This window comes from Vulpes vulpes, chromosome 13, assembly GCF_048418805.1.
Source record: "Vulpes vulpes isolate BD-2025 chromosome 13, VulVul3, whole genome shotgun sequence".
Classification (NCBI taxonomy): domain Eukaryota; kingdom Metazoa; phylum Chordata; class Mammalia; order Carnivora; family Canidae; genus Vulpes; species Vulpes vulpes.
Window position 1 is genome coordinate 76,630,223 of NC_132792.1, and position 18,554 is coordinate 76,648,776.

Below are 18,554 nucleotides of genomic sequence, written 5' to 3' on the forward strand. Positions count from 1 at the left end.
AGACAAACACAAGTAGTTAAAAAACAGAAAGCGAGAAGAAAGGTGTCAACTTTTGTTTTTCAACTCTGGCAGCCTCTGCAATCTCATTTAATGCCATCACAAGAGATCATTTAAATTAGGTGTTTTCTCTTTTTCACTCATGGGAACCAAGATTCAGAGAAAGTAAGTAATTCAGATAGGGTCACAAAGCTAGCATGTAGCAAGGCTGAGATTATAAGCCAAGTCAGCTTGATTCCAAAGCCAATAGATTTATACCATAAAACACAGACACACACACAGACACACACACACACACACACACACACAAAACTAATCTTATATATGACTTTCCTTTGAGTCAGATATACTAAAATATTTTACCAGGATAACATACCAAAAAAAAAAATGAATAAACAAAATATAATGCCAACGCATAGCCAGAGTGATAAGGTAAGAGGAAAAAATTTCTCAATTGTTTGTTAGAATGATAACAAAGTGTCAATCAAGGGATAGGTAAAAAGGCTCTGCAAAACCAGTGGCCCTGATTGCATTCATCCTGGGCCTGTGACTGGCAAGGTGAGAAGTGCCATTGAAATAGTGTATGAAAAACATTTCTACCATCCAAAGGGCTATAGTAGAAAACTTGTTCATTTTTAATTTGGCTCTGGCTGAAAGAATTACAAATTAATTCTCCTGAGAATTTGTAAATATCTATCATCTATTCCAAATTATTAATAGTTTTCTCTCCGGGGGGATGTATCATCTATTCCAAATTATTAATAGTTTTCTCTCCAGGGGGATGCTTATAATGTGCATTTTAATAGACTCATAAGTTATTTTGGCATGTGTTAGCATGCAAAATAGAACAAGAGTGCTAGGTAGAATATTTACTGCCCCCCAGGTGGGTTTGAGATGAGGCTCACACTACCTATGTGGTTTCAAATCCCAAAAGAGAATTTAGTTTAAAGGACATCCCATTGCTAGTGTCTTTGGGACTTGGCAAAAGCAAATGCAAATACAAATTCTGTATTTGTGACGCATTATAAAGCTGAACCCCAAGAAATACTGACAAAGTGCCAAAAAACTTGAGCTCACAGTGAAAAATCACAGGAGGAAATAGAGCACGATGAATGAGTCAGCAGAATAGCAAACCAACAAACAAGGAACAAATAACATATTTTGATCTATAAATACTACTGGTGCTAGAATTCCAATCATACCACATAGATAGGATTTTTTAAATCTTTTTTTTTAATTTTTTTTTTATGACAGTCGCACAGAGAGAGAGAGAGAGAGAGAGAGGCAGAGACACAGGCAGAGGCAGAAGCAGGCTCCATGCACCGGGAGCCTGATGTGGGATTCGATCCCTGGTCTCCAGGATAGCGCCCTGGGCCAAAGGCAGGCACTAAACCACTGCGCCACGCAGGGATCCCCATAGATAGGATTTTTAATATGATTAATAGAACAGGAAGAGATATCAAATGTATGACAGTGCTTTAAAATATTATGTGGCAAAAACAAAATGGGTCAATAAAACTTTTAGAAGCAAAAAACATAATTATTAGAAACAGAATTCAATAAATAGTTTAAATAACAGAGTAAATCTAGCCAGAAAGAGAGTTAGTGAAGTGAAAGAGACACTGGAGGAGTTACTGTCAGGGCTCCAGAGAGACAAACAGTAAAATACAAGAAAGTAAGAGAATGAAGAGTCAAGGGAGATGAACTAACATCCACCTAAAAAATATTACTGAAGGGAAAGAAGAGAGATTGGGAAATATACATACTTTAAAAATAATTGCTGATAATTCTTCAGAATTGAAAAAAAAACATAAATCCTCATATTCAAGAGTTTCTATGACTCCAAAGCAAAGTAAATAAAAAGAAATATTCATAAATACATCAGAGTGAAATTGCAAGTAACCACAGACAGGGATTTCTAAACTTTCAAAGCACTCAGGAAGAACAGGACAGATTCTCTACAAAGAAAGCATAATTGGATAGATGGCTGACTTTCCAAAACTTCAAACTCAAATTCAGAGTGGGGGAAGCAAAACATAACAAAATAAAGCAAAAATGTCAACCTTCCTACAAAATGAAGAAAATTAAACACTAGAAAATTTTAAATATTTATGCACTTATCTATCATCTACCCATTTACCATCTATATACATATATATATGACCCATATATGGATAAATCTTAGGGATAGACTTATAGTATTTATATGTAGTAAATAAAGAAAATTAATGGGATCATAAACACAAAATGCAAATCAGTTTCTCTCTATGGGAGGGGAGAAATGTACCAGTGAGGGGAGCAGTGGGGGTATGATGAGGGGCACATGGGTGACCATATCCTTCTTGCTTTTCAAATACAAATTATATGTTATAAAAATTAATTTATGTAAATATGATATATATTTTGTATATGAAAGTTCATAAATAAGAGCAATATACTTCATAATTAAATTAACTAAGCATCATTGTTTTAATAAGCCAATTTCATTTTTTGTTTTTTAAAATTACAGATCTGACCTACATTCTAAGTTTAGCTTTGGAAATATGCTATACATTTATATTTTAAAATGCTAGTAGATGGTCATCTTTCCACAGTTTTTAACTGGAAAAAAATCAAATCTATAACACATTGCAATGATTAATGTGCATTTTTAGGTTCTTAATTTACAATTAACCAGATGTTTAGACTTGCCACATTTACAAATATTTTCTTGTTTCTAGATATTGTTCTAGGTATTATTTTTACTGAAGCATTTGTGAGTTACAGACATCTTGACACTTCACACCTAAATTTTCCTATATATTTTTTCTAAGAACAAGAACATGCTCTTTTTCTGAATATCTTGCCAATATCATCATCACTCCCAATTAAAAACTGCCATCAAAATATTATCTAATATATGGCTTATATTTAAATGTCTCCAATTGGTCCAAAGCTTGGCTATTGTGGCTTCTTCCACAGCTTGGCTATTGTGGACATTGCTGCTAGAAACATCGGGGTGCAGGTGTCCCGACGTTTCATTGCATCTGAATCTTTGGGGTAAATCCCCAGCAGTGCAATTGCTGGGTCATAGGGCAGGTCTATTTTTAACTCTTTGAGGAACCTCCACACAGTTTTCCAGAGTGGCTGCCCCAGTTCACATTCCCACCAACAGTGCAAGAGGGTTCCCTTTTCTCCGCATCCTCTCCAACATTTGTGGTTTCCTGCCTTGTTAATTTTCCCCATTCTCACTGGTGTGAGGTGGGATCTCATGGTGGTTTTGATTTGTATTTCCCTGATGGCCAGTGATGCGGAGCATTTTCTCATGTGCTTGTTGGCCATGTCCATGTCTTCCTCTGTGAGATTTCTCTTCATGTCTTTTGCCCATTTCATGATTGGATTGTTTGTTTCTTTGGTGTTGAGTTTAATAAGTTCTTTATAGATCTTGGAAACTAGCCCTTTATCTGATACGTCATTTGCAAATATCTTCTCCCATTCTGTAGGTTGTCTTGTAGTTTTGTTGACTGTATCCTTTGCTGTGCAAAAGTTTCTTATCTTGATAATGTCCCAATATTCATTTTTGCTTTTGTTTCTTTTGCCTTCGTGGATGTATCTTGCAAGAAGTTACTGTGGCCGAGTTCAAAAAGGGTGTTGCCTGTGTTCTCCTCTAGGATTTTGATGGAATCTTGTCTCACATTTAGATCTTTCATCCATTTTGAGTTTATCTTTGTGTCTGGTGCAAGAGAGTGGTCCAGTTTCATTCTTCTGCATGTGGATGTCCAATTTTCCCAGCACCATTATTGAAGAGACTGTCTTTCTTCCAGTGGATAGTCTTTCCTCCTTTGTCGAATATTAGTTGACCATAAAGTTCAGGGCCCACTTCTGGGTTCTCTATTCTGTTCCATTGATCTATGTGTCTGTTTTTGTGCCAGTACCACACTGTCTTGATGACCATAGAAGCTGTGGCTTTTAATGACATTCTTCCTAAATAAGCCTTTCTAAACAATGATCCTGAGACTAATCTTTTTCCCTTTCTCCCTTGTATCTTCACATGTCTCCTTTGCTGGCTTCTCCTTGGTCAACTGACATATTCAACTCTCAAAAAATGAAAAAAAATTAAAACAATGCTTTTCTCCTTAGTCTATATATTTACTTGTAATCACCCTCTTTCCCTTTCAGAACAAGTGTCAGTACATCACTTTTCAAATGCTGCTTGAACTATTCTGATCTGGCTTCAGGCTTTACCACATTTCTGAAATAGTCCTAAGAGGAACAGACTAGTGTTAGACCATAATAGTTTGAACAGACTGGCTCTTCTGTTCACTATCTTGAATTCACCCTCTCACTAAAACTCCTATCACATACTGTTCAAGGTATGCACTTTGTAAGTGCAAGAGTTGTTAAGATGATTAAAACAAACTTCTTTCTCTCCAGGGACTCACAGTCTTTTGGTGGCAGAAATTAGGTCAACAGAGAAGTGCAATAAAAGTAACATGAGGCGGAAAAGGAAATATAAACAGATCCAGGTTTGTTTCCCTCAGACATAGAAACAGAAGGTAGAATCTCATTTGGGATGGGCCCCAAGACATGCTCTCAGGTGAAGGGAAGAGTGTTGGAGAGCAGAAGGAAATGAGATGAATGCAAGGAATGTTTTCAGGTGGGTTACTTCTCTGTGTAGCTGGTCCCATCCTAAGGGAAGTCAGAATGTCTCAGCAAGTACCCATCAAAATTGAAGAAGCTTGTGCTCCCCTTCCAACTTCTGTTGGTCATTGGTTGAGGGCTGGCTCTGGGGGAGGCAATTCTCAGCATCTTTCCTTGTTGGGTGCACAGGATATTGCACTCTCGTAGACAGAAAAAGCCCTGAGTCCAAGAGTGGCCAGTGGCTGGGTAAGGAACCACCATTGTGTAGAAAGCAGTGCACCACAGGAGTGTGGGCAGATCCCTGAAGCATTGGCACAGTCTCCTCCACCTTCTGGGAGGATCCACCAAGGGATAGGATAAACATATAGACCTGAAATGTTGCTGTGTCCTTAAAGATAGAGACTAGTTACCCATTTTTTTTGGGGGGGGGGAGGGTTGTGAACAGTGGCTACTCTAGACCCTTCTGATGTCTACAAGGTACACATAGGGAAGGGAATACCTGTTAGCAGTTGCAGCTGCTTTCAGGAGGAAAGAACTGGGGCCTCATGAGTTCCAGTGATTCTGTGAGAGGAAGAAAGGATTATCTAAGCAGCAGCAGCAACCAGATGTTTTCCTGGCCAAATTCATCTGGCCTAGTAGTAAGGTATGTATGAAAGGAGACCGGGTCTGTTTGTGACAGTGTGCCAAGAGGAGATGGTTCTTCTACTAGGAAGTTTTTTTTTTTTTTTCTTTTTTAGCCTCTTGATGTCATGGATTGTATTAATTGATTTTTGAATTATGAACAAGACTTGCATACCTGGGATAAATCCTGTTTGGTCTTGATGTACAATTCATTTTTCATGATTGATTTGATTTGTGATTTGTGGAGGATTTTGCATCTATGTTCATTAAAGATATTAGTCTATAGTTTCTGTATATTGTTATCAGCCTACTTAATTTTAAGCTATATGTGTCTTTATTTTTAAGACAGATTTATTGTAGACATCTAATTAACTGGGTCTGGATTTTTGATCCACTCTGATAATGTCTGTCCTTTAATTGGACTACTAAACCATTGATTTTATAGTGACTATTGATATAATTGGGGTAATGGCTACCATATTTGTTATTGTTTGGATTTGTTGCCCGTGTACTTTATCCCCTTTTTGTCTTCCACTTTTTCCTTCCCATTGTCATTACAATTAATATTTGGTATGATTCTGTTTTTTCTCCTTTCCAAGCATGAATTATACTTCCTTTTTTTACTTTTTTTGGTAGTTGGCTAAAAGATTGCAACATATACTTGCAGGTAATCCAAATCCACATCAAAATAACACTACACTGCTTCAGAGGTAGTATGAATATTATAATAACCAAATAATCCTAATCCTGCTCTCCATTCCCTTGTCTAGTTGTCAGTCACTTCACTTACAATAGGCATTCATAAGCATGTATATAGCATTCATAAATGTACATAATAACAGTTTGTTGTTATTATTTTGAACAAAGTGCTATTTGTTATGACAAGAATAAAAAAGAAATGTTTTATTTTTCTTTCAATTATATATTTTTTCATTACTCTTCCTTTCTTTAGGAAGGTTCATGTTTTTGACCTTTATTAATTTCCTTCTCTCTAAAGAACTTGTTTTACCATTTCTTAGAAGAAGGCAAGTGTACTGCCAATAAATTCTGTCCATTTTTGTTTGAGAAGGTCTTTGTTTCTCCTCCACTTCTATTTTTTCTTCTTCCCCACCTCTGAAGAATAATTTTGCAGGGTACAGAATTCTAGGCTGGTGATTTTTTTCCTCTCAACACTTTAAACATTTCTCTCTACTCTCTTGGGACACCTGAATGGCTCAGAAGTTGAGCCACCTTCAGCCCAGGGCATGATCCTGGAGTCCCAGGATTAAGTCCCACATAAGGGTCCCTGCGTGCCTGCTTCTCCCTCTGCCTGTGTCTCTACTTCTCTTTCTGTGGCTCTCATAAATAAATAAATAAATAAATAAATAAATAAATAAATAAATAATAAAATCTTTAAAATAAATAAATAAATAAATAAACATTTCCCTCCACTCTCTTCCTGCTTGTGTAGTCTCTAAGGGGAAGATAGTCATAAATCTGATCTCTGTTCTATAGGTGATGTGTGTTTTTCCTTATGGCTTTTTTCAGGACTTTTTGTTTATCTTTGTTTTTCTGTTACTCATATATTTAGGTGTAGATTTTTAGCATTTATTCTGCTACTGTTCTCTAAAATTTCTGCATTTGTGGTTTGGTGTCTAACATTAATTTGGGGAAATTCTCGGTCATCATTATTTCAAATATTTCTTCTGTTCTTTCCTCTCTTTCTTCTGATATTCCCATTGCACATATGATACACCTTTTGTAGCTATCTCACAGTCCTTGGATACTCTGTTCTATTCCTTTCAGTCTTTGTCCTCTTAGTTTTTCAGTTTTTGAGGCTTTCGTTGATAAATCCTATAGCTCAGAGATTCAGTCCTCTGCCATGTTTGGTCTACTAATGAGCCTATCAAAAGCATTCATCATTTCTGTTCACACATTTTTATCTCTAGAATTTTTTGTTTTTTTCTTAGGATTTCCAGCTCTTTGCTTACATTACCCATATCTCCTCCTATGCTGTCTATTTTATCTTGTAGAGGTCTTAGTATATTAATCATAGTCATTTTAAATTCCTGATCTGATCATTCCAGCATCTCTGACATGTCTGGTTCTGGTGTTTGTTCTGTCTCTTCAAATTTTGTGTGTATGCTTTGTAGCCTTCTTGGTATCCCTTGTAATATTTTCTTGGTAGTTTCCCATGATGTACTAGGTAAAAGGAACTACTACTGTCAATAGGCATTTAATAATGTGGTGGTGCAATGTCGGGGGAGGAGAAGCATTCTACAGTCCTGTGATTAGGTCTCAGTCTTTTGATAAGCCTTTGATTATCCATCGTGAACCTCACAGGTACTTCTCAGTTTCTTCCTACCCCTGAGTTGGACAGGATGGCTACAGTGCCCTGGAGTTGGCTCTGGAGTTGGGTATTTCCCTTCCTTAGGTCAGTTAGGGTCTGAAGACAGCCAAATAGTTTAGGCTTGATTAACTAGCTTCCCCTGAGGGCAGACATTGGTAAGAAAAACAGAGTGTTCTCATTTATTTCAAGATGGTTCCATAGCTCCCTCCCCCTCAGGGGATACCTGGGGGATTTTCTCCAATTTTTACTCTGAGAAACTGGTAGAACTCCTAGAGGTAAATTTCACACCATTATGTTGGCCCCTATGACTGGGTCCCCCTAGGGTTTTTAATTCTCAGATTGCCCACACTGAATGGCTAACAATTCATCAATTACAGTTCTGGTCTCCCTACCCTGGTTCTGGCTCCCACTGCCTGCTCTTGAGTCTTTGCTCTGGTTAGCAAAAACTCTCTGTATTCAACTGTCTCTCCAAACCTGAAGGCAGAAGTTTGTTGTATTTTCTTTTTTATGAATCCAAGAAGAGTTGATCATTTTTCAAGCTGTTCAACTTTACAGTTTTGAAGAAGGAGTGATGACTTCCAAGCTCTTCATAAGCAGAACCAGAAACCAGAAGTCCCTTGCATCTTTAACTTTCAGACTTGTCCACACGGAGCCCCCAGCAGTTTAATTACAGTTCTGGCTTTCCTACCCTAGCACTGGTGGCCAAAGTGGTTTCTGTGGGTGAGCCTCTGACTTGGTAAGCTGTGACTTCCTGTATTTGCCTGTCTTATTTATCCAGTCTCTGGGGCAGCAGTTTGCCCTGTATCCTCCTCTCTTTTATGGATCCAAGGAGAGCTGATGATTTTCCAGTCTGTTCAGATTTTACTTGTTATGACTGAGTAGTGACTTCTTCCTATATGTAGAACCAGAAGCTTATGTATTTCTTTATTGAAAGAATAAGTGGATATAAATCCATTTTGTGAATGTATAAGAATTCATTCATCAGTTTTCAACTTGTTTTTGTTCACAACTTGTATATTCTTGTACGAGTCTTTTTGTGAACATTTCTTTTCATTACTCTTGGGTAAATCCCAAGGAGTAGGATTTTTTTTCTTTTTTTTTAGTTTAGCGTAGGTTTATGTTTAGCTTTATAAGAAACTGCCAAATAGTTTTCCAGAGTGGTTCTCAATTGGTACTCTAATGCATGAGATTTTTAAATGAACCACATTTTTGCCAAATCTTTTTTTAGGCTATTGTAATGGGTGTGAAGTTGCATAGTATGGGATTTTAATCTGATCTGAAATTCTTTGATGACTGATAAATTGGAACATCTTTTTATGCTCTTCTTAGTCAGTTGCATATCTTACTTTGTGGTCTTTTGCTCGGTTATTGTTGTTTGTTTTTCTTATTTGGGCGGTTTGTACCTTTTTTTGATTTGTGATAGTTTTTTATGTATTCTGGACAGATGTCCTGTGTCAAATATAGGGAATATTTTCTCCTAATCTGGTGTTTGTCTTTTCATTTTCTTAAAAGGTGTTTTTAAAGATCAATTAAAAAAACATGATGGCTTCACATGACCATTTTCATTTTTATTTTATTAGTATTGTTCTACCTTAAAAAAAATCGTCTACCCTTGAACACAAAACCATTTCCTATGTTTTTTTTTTTTATTTTCCTCAGAAACTTATTTTTTACAGTTCTATGCTTTACACTAAGGTCAATCTTAAAATATTTGTAATTCATATAAAGTAGGAGTCAGGGGTAATCTTACTTTTCCATATATTTATTGAGCTGTCCTAGAGTTTTTTATTGAAAAGACTTTTATTCTCCTTTGAACTGATTTGACAATTGACCAGTGGCACTAAAGAAGATAGGGGAATAAGAAACAAAGAATTCTTTCCACCTAGACAATTGCACTGGTAGAATCTGTCTAATATAGTTAATTTTGAATTCTGGAGTCTATTGTAAAGATTGGAACTTTCAGAGAAGTTTTGGATGGTAAATCATGGCTAATTTAAATCAATTTCTGCTTTCAGAACAGTGGCAACTAACTACCCATCCCCCCCGCCCCCCCCAGCCCAGTGATAGAATACCTGTTTCTGGAGCAGCTTACATGTGGCTTATGGAAAACTCCAAATATTGGGGACCTAAGTTCTGATCACTGATAACTTCTTTTGATTGTAGAAGTGTACAGACAGGCAAGTGCCATTGTAGCAACACCCACTGACTAAGGCAAATTCCAGGGGATTTAAAGAACCAAAGACTTCCTTTCCCTTCATTTCTCCCTGTTTCCTCTTCTGGGAGTCAAACACTTAAGAATTAAGATATTTAAAAGAAACTGTGTATATATATATATATATATATATATATATATATATACACACACACACATATATATGCATATGTGTGTGTGTGTATATATATATATATATATACATATACACAGGTTTTGCAAATATATATATATATATATTGTTCCCCATATATATGTATGGGGAAATTTACAAAGTATTAATGCATACACAAGGAGAGATATAGGCTCAGGCAAGATCTGAGAAGACCTTAAGTTGACACTTGCGGTTAATCCCTGGCATAGAGATGGCCTACAAAAATTAAAGACTAAGAAACAAATAAAAACTGCAAACCCCGGAGAAAGGGAAGAATTTGATTTCCAGAGTGCCTCATTGTAAGAATCAAATGTCTAAGTTCCAACAAAAAATGCAAGACATACAAAGCTAGGATTCTTCTGAAATGCATGTGGTACACTTTCTGGGATATATATGTTAGGCCACAAATTAAGTCTCAGATTTTAGAAGGCAGATATCACATAAGGTATCTTCTCTGACCACAACAGGAAGAAGTTAGAAATTAGTAACAGAAGGAAAAGTGAAAATACACACATTTCTAGAAATTAAGATACTTTTAAGCACCCAAGGGGAAAAGGAGAAATCAAAAAGGAAAATAGAACATACTTAGAGAAGAATGAAAATGTAAGTATAACACATCAAAATGCTGAGATGAAAGAAGTGCCAAGAAGAGAACCTTTAGCTATAAAAGTTTGCATTAAAAGAAAAGATCTCAAACCAACAATGTACCTTAACCATGTTAGAAAATGAAAAAAGAAAAAAACAAACTAAACATAAAGCTAGCAGAAAGAAAGAAATAACATGATTAGAACAGAGATACATAAAATAGAAATGAAAAGCAATAGAGAAAATCAATGAAAAAAATTTATTCTTTGAAAAAATTAACAAAATCATAAATATTTACCTAGATTAGCTAAGAAAAAAAGAATATTAAAGACTAATGAAATGACTAAAATCATAAATAAAAGTGAGCAACTACCAACTTGACAGAAATTTAAAAAATATCCAAAGAGAATATGAATTAACTGGATAGCCTTGATGAAATGGACAAATTCCTAAAAGCACAAAATGTACTCAGACTGAATCATGAAGGAACTGAAAGTGTGAACAAATATAACGTTGGTAAAGAGGATAAATCAGTAATCCAAAATCCTTCAACAAAGAAAATTCTTGGACCTGATAATTTCACTGGTCAATTTTTCCAGACATTTAAAGAAGAAATAATACCAATTCTTCTCAAACTCTTACAAAAAGCTGAAGGAGGGAAAACATTCTAGCTCATCCTTAAGGGTGACATTACCTTGATACAAAATCAGAAAAAGACTGAGAAAAGAAACTATTGACTCTTATGAACATTGATGCAAAAATCCTTAACAAAATACCAGCAAACTGAACTCAGCAGCATATTAAATATATTATAGATCATGACTAAATGGGATTTATTCCTGGAATACAAGAATGATCCAATATATGAAATTCAATCATTGTAATATACCATATTATTAGAATGAAAGAAACACACACAATCATATTAATTGATATAGTAAAAGTATTTGACAAATTCAACACCCTTTCAACACTCAAAAAACTCAGAAGAAAACTACCTCAAGATAATAAAGACCTATATGAAAAACCTATAGATAAGACTGGACTCAGAGGTGGACTTAAAGTTTTTTCTCTAACATAAAAAAACAAGGATGCCTACTTTTACCACCTATTTTATTTTATTTTAATTAATTAATTAATTAATTAATTTTATTTTTAAAAGATTTTATTTATTTATTCATGAGAGAAAAAGAGACAGAGACACAGAAAGAGAGAGAAGCAGGCTCCATGCAGGGAGCCCAACATGAGACTCGATCCAGGGACTCCAGGATCAAGACCCAGGCCAAAGGCAGGCGCCAAACTGCTGAGCCACCCAGGGATACCCCCACCTCTTTTAAACATAGTAGTAGAAGCCTTAGCCAGACAAATTAAGCAAGAAAAAGATATGAAATATATCCAAATTGGAAGGAAAAAGGTATAATCATCTCTGCTCACAGATGATATGATCTCATATCAGAAAACATAAAGACTCCCCACATACAGACACACACAACCATTAGAGCTAAAAAAAAAAAGTTCAGCAAAGTAGCAAGACACAAAGTGAATACACAAAAATCGATGGAACAAAGAAAAGAAAATTAAGAAAACAACTCCATTAACAATAGCATAAAAATATTAAAATACTTAGAGGAATTAAATAAGCAAGAAAGTAAAAGGCATACACTAAAACCCACAATACATTACTGAAAAAAATTAAAGACATAAGTAAATGAAAAAACATCCTGTGTTCATGGATTAGAAAGCTCAATACTGTTGAAATGGCAGTATTATCCAAAGCTAGCTACTAATTCCATGCTATCCCCATTAAAATCCCAAGGTTCATTTTTACAGAAATAGAAAAACCCATCCTAAAATTTATATAGACTCTCCAGGAACTCTATGTAGTCAAAACATTCTTGAGAAAGAACAAAGCTGGATGGTATACACTTCCTGATTTCAACACTTACCACAAAGCTGAAGTAATCAAAACAGTATGGGACAGACAAACCAATACTATAAATAGGGAGCTCAGAAATCGGCCCTTGAATACATGGTCAAATTATTTCTTACAAGGGTACCAAGAAACAATAATCTCTGGCAAACTGGATACCTATCTGCAAAAGAATGAAGCTGGACTTAATACCATATGCAAAAATTAAATCAACATAAATCATTTTACATGATGTACATGGCATACATGTAAGAACTGAAACTAGGAATTCTTAGAAGAAAATGTAGAGAAAATATTCATGACATTGGATCTGGCAATGATTTAGATATAACACCAAATAGTACAGCCAACAAAAGAAAAATGGACAAACTGAACTTCATCAAAATTAAAATCTCTGTGCATCAAAGGAAGCAACAGAATAAAAAGCAACCCATAGGTTGGGAAAAAATTACTTGCAAATCACGTCTGATGAGAAATTAAATAAAAAACTGCCACAGAATTACATTTCATCCAGCAATTCTACTTCTGGGAACATACACAAAAGAATGAAAATCAGTGACTCAAGATATCTATGCTCTCATGTTCATATTAACAGTATTCTAAAGGGCCAAAAGATGAAACAACCCGAATGTACACTGTTGGGTGGATGGATAAGCAAGATAAAGAAAATATGGTATATATATATATATATATATATATAATATTATTCAGTCTTATAAAGGAAGACAATTCTAACACATGCTACAAAATGAGTGAACCTTGAAGACATTATATTAAATGAAATAAGCCAGACACAAAAGCATGAATTCTGTGCTTCCACTTATGAATCAATTCGTAAAGATGGAAAGTAGAAGAGAGAAAAGTAGAAGAGAGATCAGCAAGGGCTGAGGGGAGGGGATATGGGGGGGTCATTATTTAATGGGTACAGCATTTTACTATGGGATAATGAAAATTCTGGATATGGGTAGCAGTGATAAGTTCACAGCAATGTGAATATGCTCAATGCCACAGAATCATACACTTGAAAATGGTTAAAAGGGTCAATTTTATGTTATGTACAGTTCATCACAATAAAAAAAAAAGCAATTGACCATGTAAGTGTGGTTCTGTTTCTGGACTCTTTATAATGTTCCATTTGATTCATGTACCTGTGCTTATGACAATATCACATTGTATTCATTATAATAATCTTATAGTAAGTTCTGAAATTTGGAAGTATAAACACTCCAACTTTGATCTCCTTGTTAAAGATTGGGCTATACTGAGTCTTTGTCTTTCCATGTAAATCTTAGAGTCAACTTGTCATGGTCTACCAAAACATTTTGGGGATTTTAATTGATATTGAGTGTTTAGGAATATTTGAAAACTTAAAAATATTTAGTCTTTTGTTGATGATCATGTTACATTTCTCCATTACTTGTTTATTTTCATTTCATTTATCGTAGTTCTGCGGTTTTCAAGGTAAAAGCTTTGAACACATTTTGTTAAATTTATTACTAAGTGAATTATCCCTATGATGTATTGTGGATTCCATTTTTATTGTTTGTTGCAAATTACAGAAATACAATTAACTTTGGACATCGTCCCTATTTCCAGCAACCTTGCTGAAGTTGTATGTTATTCTATCTTTTGTAGAATTCTAAGGGGTTTCTACATACACCATCATGACAGTTAAAATAAAGACAAAATTTAGATCTTCGTTTCCAATTGTTAGGTCATTTATATCCATTTTCTGGCTTACTGTATAACCAAGACAATATTGAGTAAAAATGAGGCAAGTGATGATCCTTGACTTTTAATGTCAGAAAGTATCTTCAATGTAAACTATAATGTTAGTGAGAATTGTTCATTAGAGGCTTATTGGATGAAGGAAGTTCCGTCCTATCTAGACTTTGTTGAAAGTGTTTCTTATAAATGGATGTCAAATTTTGTCAATTTTTTTTGCATTTGTCGACATTATCATTGGATATTTCTCCTTAATTCCGTCAAGTTCTTCCCAACATTCTTTTCAAAAAAGAGATTAGGTTTTTGTGCATTAGCTATTTTGACTGCATAGTTTAAAATCGATAACATACAATTGATAGACTGAATTTTACAAATTATAACACTTTATTGATCTAGAATTTGTGAAATATATTCAATCCAGAGAGTTATATGAATCATTTTACTTCACTGAAAGGAAAAAAAATAAAGAGAGAAGAAGGAGTAGGAGTAAAAGAAGGAAGGAGGAAGGAAAAAAGGAAAAGACAGAAAGAAAAAAGGAAGAATCATTGACCACTATTTTTTATTAACTAAAAGGAAGAATGGGCACTCCATAGGAACAATTTAATTAGCTTTGACAGTCAGACCCATGATTCAGGATAATTTAAATGGTCTGTGACAAAAGATAGTTAACAGTCTGCAAAATGTCCATAATCTTTAGTTAGCAAGGGCCTATTGATTTAGGACCTTGTGTGACTCCCATAGGATGCTGATGAGAAGCGAGGTGGAAAGTCAAGTGCAGCATTATTCACCACCAACAGAACTCCAAGGTAAGTCTGTTAATAAGCTACAGATTAAATCTTTTTCCAAAATAGGGGTAGATGTCTAGGGAATCCAGGAGTCCTACTGTTTGTTATTTGCTGTAATTTTCTTCTGAAATCACACTTGACAACACTATTAAAATAATGTCTTTAAGGCCATTACATAATAAATGATAAACTCTAAAAGTTGTCCTCTTTAATGCTAAAATTGTTTTTGTTGAATATAATATAATTTATCCTAAAGATGTCTTCCACAGCTGTACTACTAAGTAAACCAATGAGTTTTGAGTGATAATTTATAGCTCTTTCAGAGGCTGGATTAGTAGCAGGGTAATATGCCAACCAGTTAGGGCATCAGATAGACCTTGCTATGACACTTGGGCATAATTATATCAAGGAGGTCCATGGAATCATTTAGGCACAATCCCCTGGGGAAAACCATTGACTTTGAGTCCAGTGACCGCCACCTAAAGCCTCATGCTTCTCAAATGTCAAGATTTAGGCTCCACCTGTGCACAAACTCCAAAAGTTCAATGTGATGCAAGGTAAGAAGACCAGGACAGGGAAACTACCCTGCGCTATTCTCAGATAGTCAGCTGCACGAAAAACTAAAATGTATTTTCTCAAGATCAGATAATAAAAGTGTCACTGCAGCCACTTAACTGGGAGTCAATGAGATGCCCTCATGTGTGGGGATGGGCCCTAATGAGTGGCTGTGGATCTGGGTTTGGTACATATACAAGGGCACTGCTTACTTAATAATGTCAACAAAAATTACATGCAGGAGGATTCATTCTACACTGAGGTAAAAGAAAACTGTATTATGAATTTTCTGTAATTAAACATTTTATTAACAACAACAACAAAAGAAACCAAAAACCAAAAAAAAAAAAAAAAAACTTCAACAGAAGGAAAGCTACTTACACCAGAATAGAAAGGCTCACCCGACACACATATCACATCCTGTTCCTGGATCATCAAAATATCTTTGGCTAGGTGCAGCCGAACTTTGAAAGGCTCCTGATTACCATCCTGCAGCAAACAGATCCCTGTCTTTGTCTTCAGGCAAGAAAAGAACAAAATAGAGAAAAAAATTATACTTAGTTTATAGAATATAATTTTATGTCCTATTCATAGCAAAGCATGATGAAGAGCGTTTGAGAGCTAAAGAAAATACATTCTGATGAATCTGGAACTTAATACTTAATATAGGTGCAGAGACAAGATTAACCATTTCATGTGAAATAGTCCTCAGGTAATGGGGATTATGTCAGAAAATCCACGTAAGATTAGGAGAATAAACAGTATAGTTTATACACTATATTTGAAAAATAATGAAAAATGTGTTTAATATTTATGACCTAAATATAAAATTTCTGTTAAACTAATTGAGATACAATTCACATTGTGTACAATTCACCCCTTTAAGATGTACAAGACAATGATTTCTGTACAAAGTTGTGTAGGCATCATTAATAGTCAATTTTAGAACAGTTTCATCACTTCCAAAGGAAACCTATTATGTGCATCACTCCACTCCTCACCCCAGCCCCAGGCAACCACTAATCCACATTCTGCCTCTATCATAGAATTCTAAATCTGAAACCATACTTGCTTGACATCTTTTCTATTTTCAATGATTTCATCATTCCTAATCACCAAACACACACATACACACACACTGTACAGATGAGAAAATGAGGATTAAGGGGGGAGAGAACTGCCTAAATTTAGTTAATTAAAAATAGAACCTGGCTTAAGACCCAAGATTTGTGATTCCCAACCCATTGTTCTTGCTTCATGTGTTTTGGGGAGTTGCAAACACAGCCCATGAAGACTGTTGAACTTGTACTATGTAGCTTTACACTAGTACCTCAGTATTCATTAAAGAAACCCACAAATCTCATCACTCTTGAAGTACCAATACCCGTCAGTATATAATATTCAACCAGATAAATAAAATTATGCTCCTCAGCAAGTACACTTAAGGTCCTCATTTGTTAAAAATACAAAAGGAAATTCTTTTGAGACAAGAAATGACCTCTGGCCATCATTCCGCACCATAAAGTCAATAGGAACAATGACTACTTTGGCAATTACATTTTCATTTAATAATTATTAAGCCATTCTTAATTTCGATAAAAGGATAAACATACATAAATATGTGTTTATCCTTCGTATTTAATGAGCACAAAATTCCAGGCAATAATACCAGGCTTTCTCTTGGAATATAAATTTACATGTGGATCCACCAGGAATTTCTTCCTTTAAAAAAATGTTTCATTATGTAAATGGGAATGTAATTAGATACTGATGCCTCTAAAGATTATTCTTGCTGTAAACTGCTTTATTCCATGTGCTAACACATACCATTATACTCTCTATAACCATGGTCTTATATTAGTCTGGAATTATTTTGTAAGGGTTATATCTTTTAAGGAAAAACTAGTTTTTTTTTTTCCAGGAGCATAGGCATTCTTTCTTCCTTTAGGAGACTGGCACACAGCAGGCATTCACTAAATTGTGTCAATTAATCTATTCTAGAGCACAACTCAAGTGAATAGGTCTAGAGGACAAAAATATTTCAGCAAAGGCAAATTATATTTTCTTAATATAGAACATAATTTTCTACATTTTTCACAGAGAAGAGTCTTTCATGCTTACAATGTGATCTTGGCTAGGAGCCAACATCAAGACGCTCTGAGGTGGCATGGAGAAGAGGAGGGTATAAAATAATATCAAAGCCAAGTGAACATAATTGAGCACATTTGCTGATTTTTTAATGTACAGTACATTTGGGCCAATTTTCTCCCAGAAGTGTAATGGAATAGCTAGCAATCACAAATAATGCCCTGTCTCAGCATGATGATGAAAGGGGGGTTTTCCCTGAGAGCCCATAAATACATTATTGTTACACATCAAAGAGATATCAAAGATCATCCAGGGAAAGTTTGAGGCACAAAAATACAGCTATGAGACTTCTCTTGTTACATCCGACATGGTCAGATCTCCATTCCCTCAAATAATGTATAAAATATCCCCTAATTATTAGAGAGTTGTGTGCAAAACAGAACACAGACTGTGAGCTCACATTTGGGTCCTAAGAAGGCAGAATTAAAGAAAAATAAAGAAAGAAGTACCTTTGGTTAGAATGAATACACATACACACACACATGCCAAAAAACAGCTGTTTGGAAAAACAGCACTAATGAAGCTTACAACAAATTCTACTTAAATTCATTCTTTAGAGATTATAGATGTTGCATATATTTTATTATAAAGACTTAGCCATGTACACGAAAATACATTTAATATCCTGGGATCCCTGGGTGGCTCAGCGGTTTAGCGCCTGCCTTCAGCCCAGGGGCGATCCTGGAGTCCCAGGATCGAGTCCCACGTCAGGTTCCCTGCATGGAGCCCACTTCTCCCTCTGCCTGTGTCTCTGCCTCTCCCTCTTTCTCTATGTCTATCATGAATAAATAACTACAATCTTTAAAAAAAAACACACACACAAATAAAATAAAATAAAATAAAATCCCATACATACATCAATTTTCCAAATAATCTGAAATTAATTCAGACAT

The 18,554-nt window shown here is 35.1% G+C and overlaps 1 protein-coding gene across 11 annotated transcripts in view; it reads right to left on the minus strand.

The window, feature by feature from the left end:
- Positions 1-18,554, minus strand: part of SNTG1 (syntrophin gamma 1) — a 794,914-nt gene that overhangs the window by 258,510 nt on the left and 517,850 nt on the right. For 9 of the 11 annotated variants that reach the window (XR_011996669.1, XM_026011160.2, XM_072734765.1 and 6 more), the window contains one exon: positions 15,895-16,029. The exons of the other annotated variants lie outside the window; for them this stretch is intronic. Coding sequence is in view for 8 of the 9 variants with exons in the window: in XM_026011160.2 (XP_025866945.1) it covers positions 15,895-16,029 (135 nt within the window). In the remaining variant the exon portion in view is untranslated. The remainder of the gene's footprint in view (positions 1-15,894; positions 16,030-18,554) is intronic. 11 annotated transcript variants of the gene reach the window in all.